The 18179-nt window shown below is 48.7% G+C and overlaps 1 protein-coding gene across 36 annotated transcripts in view; it reads left to right on the top strand.

Annotated features, from left to right (window-relative positions):
* Nucleotides 1-18179, top strand: part of CLASP2 (cytoplasmic linker associated protein 2) — a 2478243-nt gene that overhangs the window by 941283 nt on the left and 1518781 nt on the right. For all 36 annotated transcript variants that reach the window (XM_069613152.1, XM_069613157.1, XM_069613154.1 and 33 more), the window contains one exon: nt 14859-14929. In XM_069613152.1, coding sequence (XP_069469253.1) covers nt 14859-14929 — 71 coding nt within the window. The remainder of the gene's footprint in view (nt 1-14858; nt 14930-18179) is intronic.

The raw sequence follows: 18179 nt of genomic DNA, 5'->3' as shown, positions 1-18179 counted from the left end.
CCATGTTGTCGGGCTGTGGGGCTACTCTGGAGGGCTACTCCATTCATGGTGCATTGTCCAGGACGGAAGCCCTCTTGCATATCCATCTGCACAAACTCAGGGTGGTGGGCCTGGTCTTCAAGGCTTTTCTGCCTCATCAGAGACACAGCGGTTCTGGTCAGGACCGACAACTCTACGTCAATGTTATTCCTGAACAAGCAGGGCCCCCCCACCCTCCTCTCGCCCCCCCCTCGCCACCTCTTGTGCATGGAGTTGATGGTGGCAATCTGGGAAGGTTACCTCACGGAAGAGATTTGGATTTACATGGTCCATTTCCTCGGGAACAGCAATGCGGAAGCAGACCAGCTTAACCGCTTGGGGTTCAACACCTACGAGTGGGAGTTACACATCAGCTTCAGCTCCTTGTTGCCCCTGTTACGGAGATTGGCGGTTTCCAGGTCTAGACTTATTCGCATCTCCTTTGAATTCTAAGTGCCCCTCGTTTGCGTCTTGGGCAGGCCAGGGTCAGGGGTCACTGAGGGATGCGTTCCAGCTCTGCTGGCACGGCCACAGGTCCTATGTGTTTCCTCCTCCTCCCCTATTGCTTCAGCGGACCCTTCACAAGTTTCAGCTGTCGGTGGGCTGCAGCCTCATCCAGATTGCCTCGCACTGGCCATTGAGGGTGTGGTTCTCAGATCTGCTGCAGTTGTACTCCCAGATATCGGTCTATCTTCCGATACCCAGCAGGGGCTTCCTGACGCAGCAGCGTGGGACACTGGAGCTCCCGGACCCAACCAGGTTGGCTCTGACCAGTTCAGAATCCAACATGCGCAGTTCTCTGAGTACAATTGGGACATCATTCAGGAGGGCATCTACGTGGGCTCAGTACAAGAGTAAGTGGACAAGATTTTTCCAATGAGCTCGAGACAAGGGGCTCGAACCCCTTTCCTACTCCCTGGATGACGTGCTGGCTTTTCCCGCATATCTTGCTCGTTCCGGTGTACAGGTCGATACCTGCCACACCTATCTGACAGCCTACAAGAATTCCCCAGTGTATTTACCGCCAGCGGCCAACCCAGTGCTTAAGGCCCAACTCAAGGGGGTGCCCAGGCTCTTTGATCCGTTAAACAGGCCTCATCAGGTTTTGACCTTGATATGGTTTTGGTGGCCTTGCAGCGCATGCCTTTTGAGCCGATGGCCTTGGCGGACATCAGGCTGGTGACACTGAAGACCGTTCTGTTGGTGCGGCGCAGAGTCAGTGAGCTGGAGGCTTTGTCATCATGCAAGCCCTTCACCATTTTTCATAACAAGGTCATCCTGGGCACTCATCTGGAACTTGCTACCCAAGGTGGTCACTCCATTACATTTGAATCGAGAGATCTGCCTGCCAGTGTGTTTCCCGAACTCGCAGTCAGATGACGAATAGGGCTTTGCATTCCTTGGACCTCCAGGAGGGTCCTCAAGTATTACCTCTCAGACCAAATCCTTCAGGAAATCTGAGGCATTGTTTGTCACATTTGGGGCAACATCTGTCCGTACCAAAGCTTCAAAAGGCTCTATTGTCCATTGGATGATTTAGGCCATCTCAGAGGCGTATACAGCCATGGGTAAACCGGTCCCTGAGTTTTTTCATTCCCATGCAGTCAGAGCTAAGGCCATGGCTGTCGCGTTTCAAAGACACGCGTCTTGGGATGTCATCAGCAGGGCAGCTACTTGGGCCACTCCTTCGGCATTCTGTAAACACTAGTCCCTGGATACCAACTCCAGCTGAGATGCAGAGTTCGGTCAGGTGGTCCTGAAGAACCTTTTTAACTTCGTCCTAGATATGAGGCAGGTTGTCACATCTCCATCCTTTGGTCTTGCTGGTTCGAATCACCCACGAGGATAGTGGAAAGGTGACCGGACGTATGAGTAATTAAAGTTACTCACCGTAGTGACTAGAGTACTCCTAGTCCTTAGTCCCCTTTCCTCCATATGTCCCACCCACCTTCCCCTGCTTGTATGCCAGGGGCTAAAGTATTCGGTATTCAGTCAGGTATTTAAGCGTCCGATGTTTCTAAATGGGACGGAGGTGAGGTGAAAGAGGGCGGGCTCACAGGAGGGGGTGGAGAGTTCATTCCCACGCCCTGGGACACTCCCCACACGCTGGACTAAATTTAAAGCAGAAGTTCATTTTTTGCTGCCATGTTGAGGGACGCCCAAAAGAATGGAGGAAAGGGGGACTAAGGATTGAGTATTCTACTCACTACAGTGAATAGCTTTAATTTCCTCCCTGAACCCCTTGGTCCCTGGCACTTATTGGCTCCCGGTCCTGTGTTAGCCTTGGTCAATCTGAGTGAGCTGTCCCTTGGGGTTTGGACTTCCCCCTGGAAGGCGTTATGAAGACTTTTAGCGCCGCCCCTTTCCCACTCCCCATTTGTGGGCTGAAATCTGTGTGCAAGGATGCTCAATTTGTGTGTGCTGGTGTGTTTTGTTTCCCCGGGATTTGGGGAGGATTTTTGTGCTAAACTTGCTCCCTTGTAATCCATTTCAACACTCAAGTTTGTTTTCTGTTGCTTCACCATTCCCCAGCAGTACAAGAGTTGAAGTGTTCCCCCCGCACATCTCCCCGACCTGGCCCTGACCCTGTCACTCCGGCTACCTTCCAAATATGGATGTCAAAGGTCTACCTCAAACGGAAACCCACCCAGACCAAATTAATCCTCATCACTGCCCCCACCAAACAACAAATCGTGCAGGAATGGCTGGATGATATGTGCCTAGATGGATTAATCCTGCAGCTGTCAAAATGTAACTCAATCCCTGACCTTTATTGTTGACAGTAGCTATACTCGTACGTCCCGTCCTCTTTCCTCCATCCTTGTGGGCGTCCCCCAATATGGGGACGGTACTGGAACCTTTAGCAGGGAAAAATGTAGCTTTCCCTTTAAATTTAGTATAGCGTGCAGGGGCACGGCTTCGGTGTGGGAACGCCCTGCCCTCCAGCGCCTCACCTCAATCCTTTTTTCCGTACGTGTTATGTCAGACAAGGCAGCCAGCACAGAGAAATGTTTACCTTTTCCGCTTGCTTCCGTTTTGTTTTTTCAATATTATTTAACTTCCCTTCAGTGCCTCGCCTCCCCCGGCGCATGCCGGCTGCAGGAGGATATACAAGATGTGCCTCATGCAACAGCTTGTTCCTGGCCTCGGACACCCATGCACTCTGTCTTGAGTGTTTGGGGTCCGACCACCGCTGGTACGGCTTGCGGTACTTTTGGTCACAGGGCATTGAAGAATCGATTGTCACGGTGGAGGGAGTTTTTCCATACTTTTCCCCGGCCTCACCTCACAGACTTCGTCTCCAGGACCTCTCGTCAAGACAAGGTAGGCCCTCTGTTCAGCATGGCGCCACAGCACGGCAACTGCTTCCCCGGGGGTTCCCACTGATAGGGGTTCTCAGATTCAGATTCTGGCAGGCCAGAGGCCTCTAAGGCCACCGTCTCTCAAGCCAAGGGGCTCCAGGCACCCTACCAGGCTGTCCTCGGAAGGGCCATCAAGTTTTTACTCTTCTTCAACCCCAAGAGCAATGGAATCGTCAAGTGCCACCTCCAAGAGTCTGCCCTCGGTTCGATCCAGCACTGCTACCAGCACAGATGCTGAGGGCATCCAGGCTACCGGAGCTCGCTCCGAGGTCGTGAGTCAAGGAGTTGCGACTAACTGCCAGCTGGCTGAGGTCTCAGAGCCTACCAAAGTGATCTCTGAGGTCGACGCTTCTGTTTTGGGTGCAGGACCCGGGCTGTATCCTCCCCTGTCTGAGGCCTCTCGTGGTTCAGGTCCTTCGCGCCTGGGCGTGGTGCAAGGTTTCAATATGTCAGAGAGGCACGTGGCGGCGCCTATCCTGGATGCAGCTCAGGGCATGCCAATGCTTTCGCCCATTGAATGGGCTTTGTGTGATGATCCCAGTCCCCTTTTTGTACAGTACAGGCATCTGCTCTCCTCAGGTATACATTTAACCATTGCAGCCTTAAGGCTACATGCCTCTGGCACCGCTGTGCTTTGACCTGGACCCGAGGCCCCAGCGCCTCGGGAGGCTGGCCCCCTAGTGTCTGGTTGGGTTGCAAGGACCGCTTGAGCGCTTCCTCTTCCTCATGCGTTCCCCTCAGATGAAGGGGCTCCTAAAGGTTATAGTGAAGGAGGTCATCCCACAGGTAGCACCTCCCCAGCCTTCTCCTTTGGGTACTCCTCGAGAGCTTCCTGTTCCAGTGCCAGTCCCTCCCCTGGTCCAGGGCCTTCAGGTTGGTCAGACCCCTCCACCTTCTCCTGTACCACCAACGCCTCCCCCTCAGCAGCCGTTGGTCCTGTCTACGGCACCGGACTTAGGGGGAGGACTCTGTCGGCACCTGTTTCCCAGCACCTGGACTCCCTGCAGTCCGTAAAAAAAGAAAAGGGGGAGTCAATGAGGAGGATAACTCCCAGAATGATGAACCCTCGGCATCCGTTAAGGCCTTTCATGACAGCCTTTAGTGCCCAGGGGCGTGCGTGGGCGTCCTCTTGCCTGAGGAAGCCCCCAGGAGTAGGAGTGCTAGCATACGACTTGGGTAAGCGCACCACGATTCGGTCTGGCATCCCCTCTCCAGAAGGATGTCCTGCAGGTGGCGCGATAGGTCTGGGAGAATCCCAGGGCCAACGCTCAAATGAACAAGAGGTTGGACAGCAGGTTCAGGCTGATGGACGGGTAGGCAAACTTCCTATCCTCCCACCCTCAGCCCCATTCATCTGTGTTGGCTGCGGCCTCGTATTCTAAACCATGGTCTTTGGTGTCTTCTTCCACGGGAGCCTCCTCCATTTACCTCTCCAAGGAGGACAATGTCCTTGAGAAAGCGCTATTAATCTCAGGAATGCATCTGCGGCAAACCAGCATGGATGCCCTCCTCGCAGACGCTTACCAGAAGCTGTGGCTGTAGTTTTGGGAATTTCTGCTGGTCTGGCAGATGCCCAGGCCATTGCTCAGGACCTCATGGAGTCTTCGGTCTCCGACATCGACACAAACAGCAGAGGGCTGTGCCTTGGGGTCAATATGAGAAGGGCGGTGTGGATCCACGCCACAAAATTTTCACCTGATGTGCAGGAGCTGATCCTAGATCTGCCCTTTGAGGGTGTGGACCTTTTTCATTTGTCGACCGAAAATGAGTTGACATAGATGAAAACCTCCAAGTCATTGGTCATCCTAACAAAACGAGGTCAGAAATCCTTCCCTCAGTCCCAAGGCAAGACAGAGTTCAAGCCCTGTGCTTTCTCCGGCTTCAAAGGGTTCCAGAACCGCGGTACAGAGAGGCCTTCGAGGTTTCCCAGCAACAACAGGAGGAAGCAACCGAGGAGTTTTGCAGATTTTTCTGCACCCACCTCGGACGCCAAGAAGCAGTGACATCAAGGTCGGGGAACCCAGCTTGCATGTGGTGGGCCGTTTGGCTGTGTTCCAGGACACCTGGACGCATCTTTTCAGCAACCCATGGATCCTATCCATAGTCTTCACAGGCTTCAGTTTTCCTCTTCCTTTCCTTCTACCATCCTCTTCTCCTCTGTCCGGTCGAGTCTCCAGCTCATTTACGGGGAGGTCCTTTCGCTCTTGGAGATGCAGGCGATAGAACTGGTTCGTCTTGTAGACAGGGGCTTTGGTTACTATTCCAGGATTTTTGCGGTACCCAAAAACAACCCAGCTGGTCTGAGGGTAGTCCTGAACCTGTCATTTCTAAATCTGTCTTTACTGCTGGCACGCTTCAAGATGATTACTCCCGCACACATAGTTAAGTCTCTGTGTGCAGGGGACTGGATGTGTTTCCTGGACATCAATGATGCGTACCTCCATGTACCCTTCTACCTACTGCATGGGATGTTTCTTCGGTTTACGATTGTCGTACCACTTTCAGTACAGGGTGCTGCACTTTGACCTGAACTGGGCCTCTCGTGTCTTCACGAAGTTGATGACTGCAGTGGCAGATCTTCTTCGCTTTGAGGGTTATAATCTATACCCTTATTTGGATGACTGGCTGGTGAGGACGGGTTCACCAGAAGGGGTTTTGCACTCCTGCCAGAGATTGGCAGATAGCCTTCATCAGCTGGGCTTTTCCCTCAACCAGAGGAAATCTGTTATGCCTGTCTCAGGAACTGGTCTTCCTATGTGTGCATTGGAACACTACTGTGCAGCTTGTGTTCCTCACATCTGAGAGGCTCATGTCCCTCCGCAAGGGCATGGTGGTTCCAGCACATTCTGAGCCTGGTGGCCTCGCTCTTCAGCACGCTCGCCTCAAGATGAGGCGCCTTCCGCTCTACCTGGTGGCCAATTGGGATCGGGTGACTGGGTCGCAGTCAGACAGGATCCCAGTATCGCTGCTCCTGCTGCCCGATCTTCGCTGTCGGCTGATGGAGGGAAATGTCTCAATGGGAGCCACCTTCACCCGTCTGAAGCCTCTACCCTTGTGGTGACAACAGACTCCTCCCTCTCGGGTTGGGGGTTACTCTTGAGGGTATGTGATTCATGGAGCATGGTCCAGGACGGAAGCCATCTTCCATATCAATCTGCCCGAGCCTGGCCATCTTGCCCCTCATCAGGGACAGGTCTGTTTTGGTCAGCAAAACAGGATGGATATTTCAACTACGATGTTTTACCTGAACAAGCAGGGTGCCACCTGTTCATCCCACCTCGGCATGGAGACTATTTCGATCTGGGAATGGGCTCTGATGGAGGCGATTTGGATTCGGCAGTCCACCTCCCAGGGGACAGCAATGCAGAAACAGACCAGTTGAGTCGCTTGGGGTTCAACATCTATGAGTGTGAGTTGTACGAGGACTCCTCGTTGACCCTGTTCCAGCAATGGGGTTTTGCTGACCTGGATTTGTTTGCAGCGCCCCAGAAGGGAAAGAGCCCCCAGTTTGCTTCATGGGTAGGTCAGAGGTCACTGGGAGACTCCTTCCAGATCTGTTGACACGGACGCAAGTGTTATGCGTTCTCACCTACCCCTCTGCTCCAACGGGCCCTCCGCAAGTTCATGGCCTTTGTGGGTTGCAGCCTCATCCTGGTTGCTTTCCACTGGCCTTCGAGATCCTGCTTTTCGGATCTGCTGCAGTTGTGCTTTCACGGTCCTGTGCATCGTCTATTCCCCAACAGGGACTTCCTGATGCGGGGCAGTGGAACATCCAGACACGGCCCAACTGGCCCTGACAGTCTGGTTCCTGATCAGTTGAGGTTTCAGCATGCTCAATTTTCAGATGACAACTGGGACATTATTCAGAAGGCTAGGAGGCCCTTGACTCTGTCCCAGTGTAAGAGCAAATGGACTTGGTTCTGCCATTGGGCTCGCAACAAGGGTGTGGACCCTGTCACCTGTTCTCTGGAAGATGTACTGCCTTTTTCATAACACTTGGCTCATTCTGGAGTTCAGATGGATACTTGCCGCACCTATTTGGCAGCCATCGGGGCTTACGAGAATTCTTTAGAGCATGTTTTCTGCAGCCAACCCAGTGGTTAAGGGCCACCTTAAGGGGCTGTCTAGGATTTTTCCTCCGGTGCATAGGCCGCATCCGGTATGGGTCCTCAATGTGGTTCTTGCAGCTTTGCAATGCAAGCTTTTTGAGTCGATGGCTTCTGTGGACATCTGCTTGGTGACGCTAAAGACTGTTTTATTGTTGGCTCTGATCTCTGCGCGCAGGGTTAGTGAGCTGCAGGCGTTGTCTTAATGCGAGCCCTGCACTCACCCAAACATTGGTCTCTCTGTTCCATCTGAATCGAGAGATCTGCCTGCTAGTGGTGTTCCTGAACCTGCAGTCTGAAGCAGAGAGAGCCATACATTCCTTGGACCTCAAGAGGGTTCTCAAGTTTTATCTCTCTCTGACAAAATCCTCCAGGAAGTCCAAGGTTTCCATCGCCGGTTGTGTGATTCAGGCCATTTCGGAAGCATACACAGCCATGGGCAAACCTTTTCCTGATGGGATTCATTCCCATGTGGTCAGAGCTAAGGCCACGGCCGTCGTGTTTGAGACATGCTTCTTGGGATGTCATCTATCTGCAAGTGGGCTACTTAGGCCACTTCATAGGTCTTCTGTAAACACTACTCGCTGGACACCAGCTCCAGGTGCGATGCAGTTTGTTCAGGTGGTTCTGAAGAACCTTTTCGCTTCATCCTAGATATAAGGCAGGTTGTCACAGCTCCACCCTGTGTTCTTGTTCGGTGGAATCACCCACACAGAGGGCGGAAAGGGAACGGGACGTTTGAGTAATTAGTCACTCACCGTAGTGTCTAGAGTACTCCTAGTCCTTGGTCTCCTTTCCTCCATACGTCCCACCCGCTTTCCCCCCACTAGTATTCCAGTGGCTTATAGGTAATATTAGTAGCCAGGTATCTAAACATCCGATGTGTTCAAAGGGGACTGAAGTAAGGTGCCGGAGAGCGGGGCCATGGCGGGCGTTCCCACACCCGAATCCCCGCACAAAATACTAAATTTAAAGGGGAAGCTCAATTTGTTGCTGCCAAAGGTTCTGGTACCGTCCCCATGTTGGGGGACACCCGCAAGGATGGAGGAAAGGGAACTATGGACTATGAGTACTCTAGGCACTATGGTGAGTAACTTTGATTTCTGGAGCATGTCATAGACACAGGTTTTGAGGGTCCGGAAGGTGTTTTTTTCATGGACTATGAGGAAGACCTCTCCTTACAACCACATTCAAATGTGCATCTACGTCACACGCCTCATGCGTCGGTCCCTGTTCAACCCTCATCTGATCTCTCAATGGAAAAGTTGTCTACTGTGGTGGGTTGGAAGGAGTCGGACACTTTGAGGAGATTTTTGTATTCTCTTTATTAAGCTTAAACAATAAGGCCTATCTCTCTCTATGACTAAAGGGAATACCCTACCTATCTAAATAAAACAAAAGGTGCTCGTCCGATATCAGGAAGTCCAAAATAACTCTATCCTCCATCCAAGTTAACCCTCTCTTTCCATACCACTAATTATAACCAAAGTAAATATAGGCCAAGCAAATGTCTCTTCTTCCGTCCTTCTTCTCTTCATCCAAGTTTTTTTATTTTAAACTATATTTTTCTTAGTTTAGTCCATTCTCATAGTCTTTCTGATTAGGTCTTGTAGTTCAAGACATTTGGTTCTTGACCTTTCTATGGTCCTCTCTTGGTAGTAGTTTTCCCTACAATCGCTTTTCCTCCTCTTGGAATTACATTCACTATCTTTTTGTTTATGCTTTTGCCAAGTATCTTTGCATCCATTTCCTTTTTGGGTTTCTTTTTCAATTGCACTCTGGGACTTAAGGTTCTTCTATCCTCTTCAATTGTGTGCCTTATATTTCCTTTCTTGTTATGGTTTTAGGGTTTCTGTACCCAGTCTTAGTTCCCCACCTGGGTTGTTTAAATGTCTCTCTTCACTTCTTCTTCACTTGCCTTCTTATATGGGCTCCTTTGCAATATTGTGATCTCAGTACTGGGATGCGTTTCTCTTTTCATATACTCCCGGTCTCTCTACCAGATTATTATTATGCATTCCCTTCGATTTTCACAGTTTCAACAATTCAGTTTTCTTGTTATGGTTTTGTCCTCAAGACTAGGACGAGTTCCTTCATGTAAGTGATGATTCCCCAGCAGTCTCCCGCTCTTTCCTATTCCATGATACCTCTTCAGATGTAGGGAAGGTTTGCAGGGCTCGTCTCTCGCTTGGGTACTGCTTCTCGCTCTCCTTTACCGGTCTCATTCTCGGCTCAGTGTCGGACGTCTACTGTCTGCATACGCTGGTGCTCGGAAGGCGTTCAGACTTCCCGTTGCGGTAGTCTCTGCACTGTTCTTCGGGCATCTTCCCCACCACTCCGCATGCGTAGTCGCGCCACTACCAAGTACCTTATCTTTCTCTTCTAGTTCGTACCACCTTTCTTCTGGTTCGCTATACCAGTATTCTAGCGTCTTGCAATCTGTTGCTCTGCTTCTCCAAAACTCACAGGCTCTGCGATCTACCTTGACCCCGCCTCCATAAGGCGTGATGAGGTCAGGGGGCTTCCCCATCGTAGCGGGCTCTCTTCTCCTCCGTCTGCTCTGACTCGTTGCAGTTAAATACACATCTTGATTTAAAGGTATATTTTCCTTATTCTCTTCAGACGCATTTCTTTCTGCCTTGCCTTCAGTCAAACATGATGCCTCCATAGTATTTTCCATGGAAGACAGTCCCTTATACTCAGCTATGGTAGTGCCTTCAGGGAGTTCCTCACAGGAACGGCAGTCTGTGTCACCAAAGGGTGAGTCTCTCCTGGTGAGGTCCCACTTGTCTCGACCCCTAGGAGAGGTTCTTGTGGAGCGGGATCACCTCCCTAACCTCAGAAGGGGAGTCTCCCCCTAGGAAGGAAGGGGCAAATACCTGCGATTTGTCACTCTACCTTACAAACCTTAGTGTCGATATGACAGTCCACTGGGTATCTAATACTGCCTGTTGAGGTCCCATAACACCTGCCTCCGGATTGGCCTGCACCTCCTAGACACCATGACCGTGTCCCAGTACCAGTCCCTCGCCCTAGGGCACTGAATCAGTCAAGGACATCTCGTTATTGAGGGCCCACCTGATGAGTTTGATGACCTCACCCTGGCAGATGGTCAGCCAGACAATCTTCCAGTCAAGGACCCTGCTCCTCACCCCCTTCCTCCCCCCCTGATGAAATCAGTATTTTCCATCCTGTCCAAAGCCCGAACGATGTTTGATTTGCTTCTCAATTAGTAGAAAAAAGGTTTCCCATACCAGTGGAGGGAACAGCCGGAAAAGACAGTTTTCTCAATCAACATTTGGGAGGATTGTCTTTTGACCATTAAGAATCCCTTCATAACCCCTGCCAAGAAGGACAGACTCAAAGAAATATAGGGTGCTGGACACTGCCCTCAAATGCCTCTGTACGCTGCCCTGTCCGGACTCTGTGTCGGTAGCACTTCGCGAGTTATCAGCTAGCATCTCTCATCTGTGGCGGTACCCCAGTATAAGGAAGGAAGAAAGCTGGACTCCTTTAGAAAACTGTGTCCACAGCTGCCACCACAATTAAGGCAGCCAACTCTTTGGCGATCCTGTCCCGTTATGACCGTAAATTATAGTACAAAATGGGACATTCTTGCCAGGTGATAATGAGGAGGCCTTCAAGCTTTTGCACAAAGTAGAGGCTTCTTTGGACAACGCCTTCCCCGTGGCAGTTGACATTGCAGTCGCTGGATTTCTGCAGATGGGAAACGGTGTAACCCGAAACGGGCAAGGTTGGTTGAAGCAACAAACATGTTCATGTCAAGTTTGTGGACATGCCTTTTGATGGAGGGCTTTTCGCTGGAAAAAAAGTAGATGACACCTTGTAAGCTATTAAGACTGACCTTACACGATTTATGGGGACACTGCAGCAATTAAGTCTTTACTTTAATACTGGGAAGTCCCTTTTCTCAAGGACTTTCTGCCTTTCTATCGCTCAGTCCTATCGCTCCACAACCTTCTTCTCCTGGAGACCGTTACAGAGGGAAGTCACAATTCTGCAGAGGGGACCAGCGTCAATGAGGGTCTTCCCAGCCAAGAAGACACTCCGGTACACAAACCTGATCAGGCTGCAGGCACCTCTGCCACTTCCATCAAAATTGGGAAAACGTCTCCACGGACAAGTGGCTTCTATCCTTGCTTCAGTACAGTAAAACCTTAGAATTCCTTTTGCAATCACCCAAAATACCTCCCCCTCCAAATGAGGAAAAAGCTATCCCTGTGATGTGACGCAAAGTGTATGCATCTTCCTGTCCATTGGTGCGATAGAAAGCATTCCTCGCGCACAACAGGGTCATAGAGTGTACTCCAGACACTTGTTGGTGAAGAATGTTGGCTGGTTGGTGCCCCATTCTGGACTTCCGCATCCTCAACAAATTCATGTTGTGCCAAACCTTAAGCATGGTCACACTGCAACATATTCTGAGTCGGCCGTTGCAGCAGGGAGAGTCTCTTCCACATACCCTTTCATCACCACCAAACAAAATTCTTGAGATTCACCGAGACTGGCCTCCAATACCAGTTCAAGGCCCTGCCATTTGGCCTCAATCCAGACTGGCTCTAGCTGCGGCCTACCTCCGCCATCTCTGGGTTCATGTTTAGTCTCTATATCAGCGATTGGCTGGTCAGGGCACTGTCCCTTATACAAGCCTAACTACATACAAGGTCCACGATCAGCTGCATATCCTCGCTGGGATTCCTCATGAATTACAACACGTTCTGCTTGTTTCCTTCTTGGCAGATGCTGTTTCTGGGAGCCCAGCTGAACTCAATCTCTTGCAGCGCTATCCCAACATCGACAGCATGAAGGCAATTCTGGGAAAGAACTACTCACCAGGAACCAAGTGACACCAGTCCATGTACTGAAAACCCTCCTAGAGATGATGTCCTCCCATATTCCTCTAATTCAACACTGTTGGCTGCACATGCCTGTTCAAGAACACCTATGTGTCCTCTGGAAGGATGGGGAGCTTACTCTGGCAACTACCGTGCCAGAGGGGTCTGGTCTTAAGAAGACCTATAAACACATAAGAAGACACATAAACTTCCTCCAATTAAAAGCTGTGTTCTGGCTGCTGAGGTTTCTCCATCTCCACCTCTAGGGGAAAGTTGTTTGTTATTTATTGACAACACTACCATCATTTTCTACATTCGTAAGTAGGGAGGTTCCCAAACTCTATTCGCTTCATTGAAGCTCAAGCGCTTTGAACCTGGGCTCTAGCTCATGGATGTTCCTACTGAATTTCCATCTGCCATTCACAACTCAATATCTGATTCCCTCAGCGGGAAACTGCACTCTTGTCATGAGTGGTAACGCCGCCAAGACCAGGTGCGATGTGGAGTGCCTCATAGATTGATGTTTTCACTAATAAGGAGAATAGCAAGTGCAAGGCATTCGCCAGCAGATTCCTACAATACTCGAGCATGGTGAATGCTTTCTCGGTTCCATGGTCGAAAACACTTCTTTGTGTTCCCGCCATTTCCACTGATTCTGAACGTCCTTCACTCAAAAGTTATTTCAGACTGATTCTGGTGGTGCCAGGTTGTCTGAAACAGTTCTCGTTCTCTGAACTTCTCAGCCTCTCCTCAGTGCCTCCCATTCGACTACCACCAATTTTCAACAGAACAGTCATGCACCACAATCTGGCCTCTCTCAACCTTAAGGCCTGCCTCCTGCTTCCCCAGAATTTTAACAAATTCATATTCCTCAAGACTACAGGGACGTCCTTGTGAAAGTGCCTGCAACGTCTACAGTTTGATGCTATAATAGTAAGTGGAAGCGGTTTATGGCATCTGTGAAAAAAGCAATGTTCATCCTTCGCAAAAGTGCTTCCGTACCTGTTATCACTGTCACATTGGCCTAGTACATTCCTCAATTGAGGTTCACCTAGCCACTATATCAATATTCACCCGCACCTCTGGTGCATCCTCGCTCTCGTCACAGTGCCTAGTCAAGGAATTCCTCAAAGGACTTATGTGTTTCCATCTGGGCACATGCACGCCCCCGCCTTGGTACTCAATGTGTTTCTAGCTCATGGTGCCTTCCTTTGACCCATACACAAAGCGGATATTACAATACTGTCCTGGAAAACGGAGTTCCTGGTTGCCATTTCTTCTCTCAGGAAAGTGGTGGAGATCCAAGCTCTGTCTTGTAAACTGCCCTACTTGGTCTTCTGCAAATTCACAGTTCAGCTATGTAGTAATCCTACTTTCATGCCGAAGGTTGCTTCATCCTTTCATCTTAACAAGCCTGCCCTTTTTTCTTTGACTCGGTCTACTCTGGCAGAACAACGTTCTTTGCATTCTTTCTACATATGTTATGAGGTCTGTGAAATATTATGTAGCCAGCACCAAGCATTTTTTGCAAGTCATCCCAGCTGTTAGTAGCTTTTGGTGCCACGGCTGTGGGCAAACGCACTTACTAAAGCCTACATTTCCAGATGGTTGTCTGCCTGAATTTCATACTGCCATCACATCGCCAGCTGGTCACTTCCAGATAGGCCGGCAGTGAACACCATGACTGTCTCTTCCACTTTGGCTTTCTTCTAAGGGGTCCGGATGTTGGATATCTGCAGAGCAGTGACCTAGATATTGGTACATACCTTCACAAGGTTCTACTGAAACGACAGACACTGCGTAGGAGTCAAGTGTTGGGCAGGATGTACTTGGCCATCTTGAGATTTGGGCTTTCCTGCAGGTGATCCTTCTCCTCCTCCCATTTAGTATAGTATACTTATATGGGTACTGCTTTGTAATCTCTTCATACAACATGTGAATCTTTGTACGATCCAATGCTGGATAAGTAGGTTGCCTGTAAACCCCGTCCCCCAGCATTGGTTTCTTTCATAGATTCACATGCAACCCTCCCACCCTACCCCGCTAGGCTCCTGGGCTCATTCTGCCACTTTATGTGCGCAATGCCATCATTTGAAGATGGCCTCAAGGTGTGCAGCTATAGGAGCCCTTTCCATTGGATTTGGACCGTATAACCCAAAACGAATCTAAACATAGTGATTGCAGTTTTACAGTTTAAATAAAAACTGCTGTTACTGAGGTTTCCCAGCCTGATGGCGAGTATTCATACAGCATGTGACTCTATGAAAGATACAAATGCTGGAGAACAGAAGTTACAGGTAATTAACCCATGCCTTACTTTTAATCAAGCATGTTTAATCATCATGGTTTTGCTGTGTACATTACTGTATTGTTCTGAAAATGGAATGTTAAATGTAATATAAACTAGGTTGAAAATATAGATTTCGCACACCTCCCTTTAAAATGGGGGAAATTGCATTACTGCCCCTTTGATGTATTTTATTGTTGCTACATCGAGATTTCTGTTATATTTTCAGCATACGCATGTTCCGAGACTCATTCCTTTAATAACAAGCAACTGCTCGTCTAAATCTGTTGCTGTCCGTAGGTAGGTGTCATCTATGTATTCAAACTTTTTTTTGTTTTGGCGTTTAAGGTAATTATTATTGACATGTCACATAGCTGTCCCAAGTGTATGAAAAACCTCAGTGCTTAACATCCACCCTAAATTGTAGCATTATTTCATTACTGCTCATAGTATGTTGACTCAAGCAAACGAGAATCAAATGGAAACAAAAGAGTATGTTGTAGAAGAATAATCCTTTTAAGGCTACACTTTGTAGAGCAAACGTGAAGTTGACTTTTGGAGAACTGCATGGGATTGTTCCACCAGTAATATGGGGTTTAATGCAAAATAAATTGGTGCAACATCTAACTAGGATTGACATCTCACATTTTGTGAATCCTCCTTCCCAGTTCCCCACCCCGTCAAATACAAATACTAAATAGGGCCCCCTCCTAACCTTTGTGCGGGTATCAGAAATTATCAGTAATTATTCTAAATACTTCTAATCACCTGGACTTCTTATTGGCTGCAAGAAAGAATGTTGATTTAGCATAGTCTTTCTGTTGTACATGATTTGAATACTTGCCTGTGAGCAATATTGAAATCTTTGGTATCAACAAATGCTTTGCTGTAATATTTGGGTTTGTAGAAATTCCATGTCCACATAAAGAAGCCATCTTTAGATGATTCCTTGCTGCACATGTGCACACGATTTCGGGAGCCCATTTCCACATTTCTCCAGCACAGAGATGTCAAAGGGTTATTCAGGTACCATTCTAAAGCTCTATACAGTGAGACTGTCGATGCATGCTTCAAAGGATCAGGAGGATTTTGGCATTTACCTGCCCAGCTCTCGCTTTCAGCAGTCCATATTCAGCAGATGAATGCTACTGTAGCAGTTTCCAGATCCAAGGCTTTGTAGGTTGATGAAACCAGTTGCAAGCAGTAGCCGTCTGTGGGGCAATTCATTAAATTCAGTTATTGCTTGGGAACCAGCTGCCTTTATGGGATCATTAGAAATCCAGTAAGTTAAGGCCAGTCTTCTACTTGAGGAGAAAAGCTGGCTAAACAAGTTAGACGGCTGGAGTTAACTGAGATATGGATGAAGCAATATTAAACTAGTGAGTGCTTTGCTGAGGTATATTGCATTAATTGCTGAGGTATAGTAGGGTTGTGGTTGTCGTTGGGAGAGCTCACTGCTGAATATCTTGTTTTATCTGTTTAATGCCAAATGATCACATTTTGTGCTTCGAGGTGCATAGAGGTGAAACTGATGGACATGACCATGCCAAATCCGAATTTGCAATCTCATCAAGATACCAACTAGAAACGGTCAAATTATTTCTCTGTGGCTTCTGCTAAAAGAACCATGTGACACTCTACTGGTTTTCAGTACTCTGTAAATGTTTTCAAAGGTCTGCACATTTTTGGATAAACCCCATCGAATGTGGTTCCACCAGAAGTAACATGATATATTATTTGATATTAGTATAGTGCCTATTGCCATTGTTACTGCTTCGAAGAGCTGTAGTGGATGAACGCCCTTTGGAAGACCATAGTCTGTGCAAACATGTAAATGAGCAATACAATGCATCAAATGTTAGGGAGAATTCTCAGAACTGTGCTAATTCCCTCCACTTTAGCGACCCCCAGCAACTTGCCTCGATTTTGAGGACTTGATTTGTTTTACCTGGAGAGAATGTGACCCTAGTTCCAACTCTCATGTATTTTATTGTGAAATTTACCTCTGTGCTTCTTTTGGTTGTGGAGTCTGACAAACTCCATAGGCATCATCATTTACATTGTGTCAACACAGCACCTTCAGTGCAGTGCCACAGGGAAGTCTTCCAGATTTCCCAAAGGTTTAACTACCTTCTCTGGGATAAACTACTGTTTCCCAGAGCAGTAAATTGAAATTGACTTTACTTTCCATTGTAACTTTCTAGACCCAGCACACACTATCTTACAATAGAGTGCTGGAGGGTTTACCTAGTATCCTCTTTGTCTAGCTTCTAATGTAACATTTTTTATGTTACCCTTTTCTCATTGAATGGCTAGTGGCAGCAGTTTCGTTTGAACTACCATGGTGTGCATTTACCGCGGGCTGCGTTCACACCTGCTGTAAAGCAACCACGGGTACCATCTTTGTCAAAATGGCTCCCGGTCTTCTTTTCTCGCCATTTCTTTGTGAAAAGGTCCTTCTTGAGATTTGCTCTGCGCAGCAAACCAGGTTTGGTCTCTTTGTTCATTTTGCCTTTGGCAGGCTTCACGAGTGAAACTCGCCTCTGGCTCCAGAGTATCTGGGGTAGGCAGGAAGTGAGGGAGGTGCCAGAAACTCCCTGTACTTAGTCTCTTAGGACACCCAAATGCACTCTGTAGTGATTGGCAGGCTGACTGTCCGACAAGGACAGCCACCCTGCTGGGTGAGTGACAGCTAGGCTGAAATGAATGGGAGAGAACTGAATAAAAAGCGAGTCCTTTGGCTTGGAAGGCAGAGTCGACCACTGGATGAAGGAACCGAAGAAAAGCTTGAAGACGCCTCCTGGACTGTTGGTTTGCTCGGTGAAGCCCTGCTGCAGTGCCGAAACGCCAAGTTTGCATCGACAGAGAAGCCCCTGCAAGAACGACTTCTCCCTTTGAGTTGGTGGGACCAATCAACTCCAAAGTAAGCCACCTGGACATCCATCTCGGAGCTGGTTGAATTTCCACAGAGTTGCTGCTGGAACCCGTATAGCCAGGGAGAGGAACACCAGATTGTGTGTGTTGCTTTTAAGCTGGCCTAAAGCTTTTGGAAGATCCTCCGGGCTCCCAGGAAGCAGGACTGACCAAGCCTGAGCCCCCTCAACAGAGTGAGGGACCCCAGAAGCAAGGAAAGTCCATCTCGACAGCCAGGAACTGCAGTGTTGCTATTTGCGGTAGACACGAGGAGCTGAAACACTGAACAGCCACTGAAAGTGAAGTTTGCCTGTTTTGACCGTGCCATTGCATTGCAGGAGTCCACAACGTCCTCCCTCTTGTCCCCACGACTGAGGCCCAAGAACAGTGAGATCTGCAGAGCTGCATAGGAACAGAAGTCATCAGCTCCATCTTTTCTTCATTTCTAAGGTACTGTAAAACAAGTCTAAGAGAACTTACCTCTTACTGTAGAGTTGCTTGAAACTTTTACAACTCACAAGCCTAATCAGCTTGTGACCCTAAATTTGATTCTTCTTTTCATCAAAGACTGCTAAGAAAAGACTTTTCCATTTACTTACCAGAAGTGCTTCATCCTATGCAAGACTTTTGCCCGTTT

Source organism: Ambystoma mexicanum, chromosome 5p, assembly GCF_040938575.1.
Source record: "Ambystoma mexicanum isolate Mex_15411 chromosome 5p, UKY_AmexF1_1, whole genome shotgun sequence".
Lineage (NCBI taxonomy): Eukaryota > Metazoa > Chordata > Amphibia > Caudata > Ambystomatidae > Ambystoma > Ambystoma mexicanum.
Note: the sequence above shows the minus strand (reverse complement) of the source record. Positions and strands in the feature narration are given on the sequence as shown.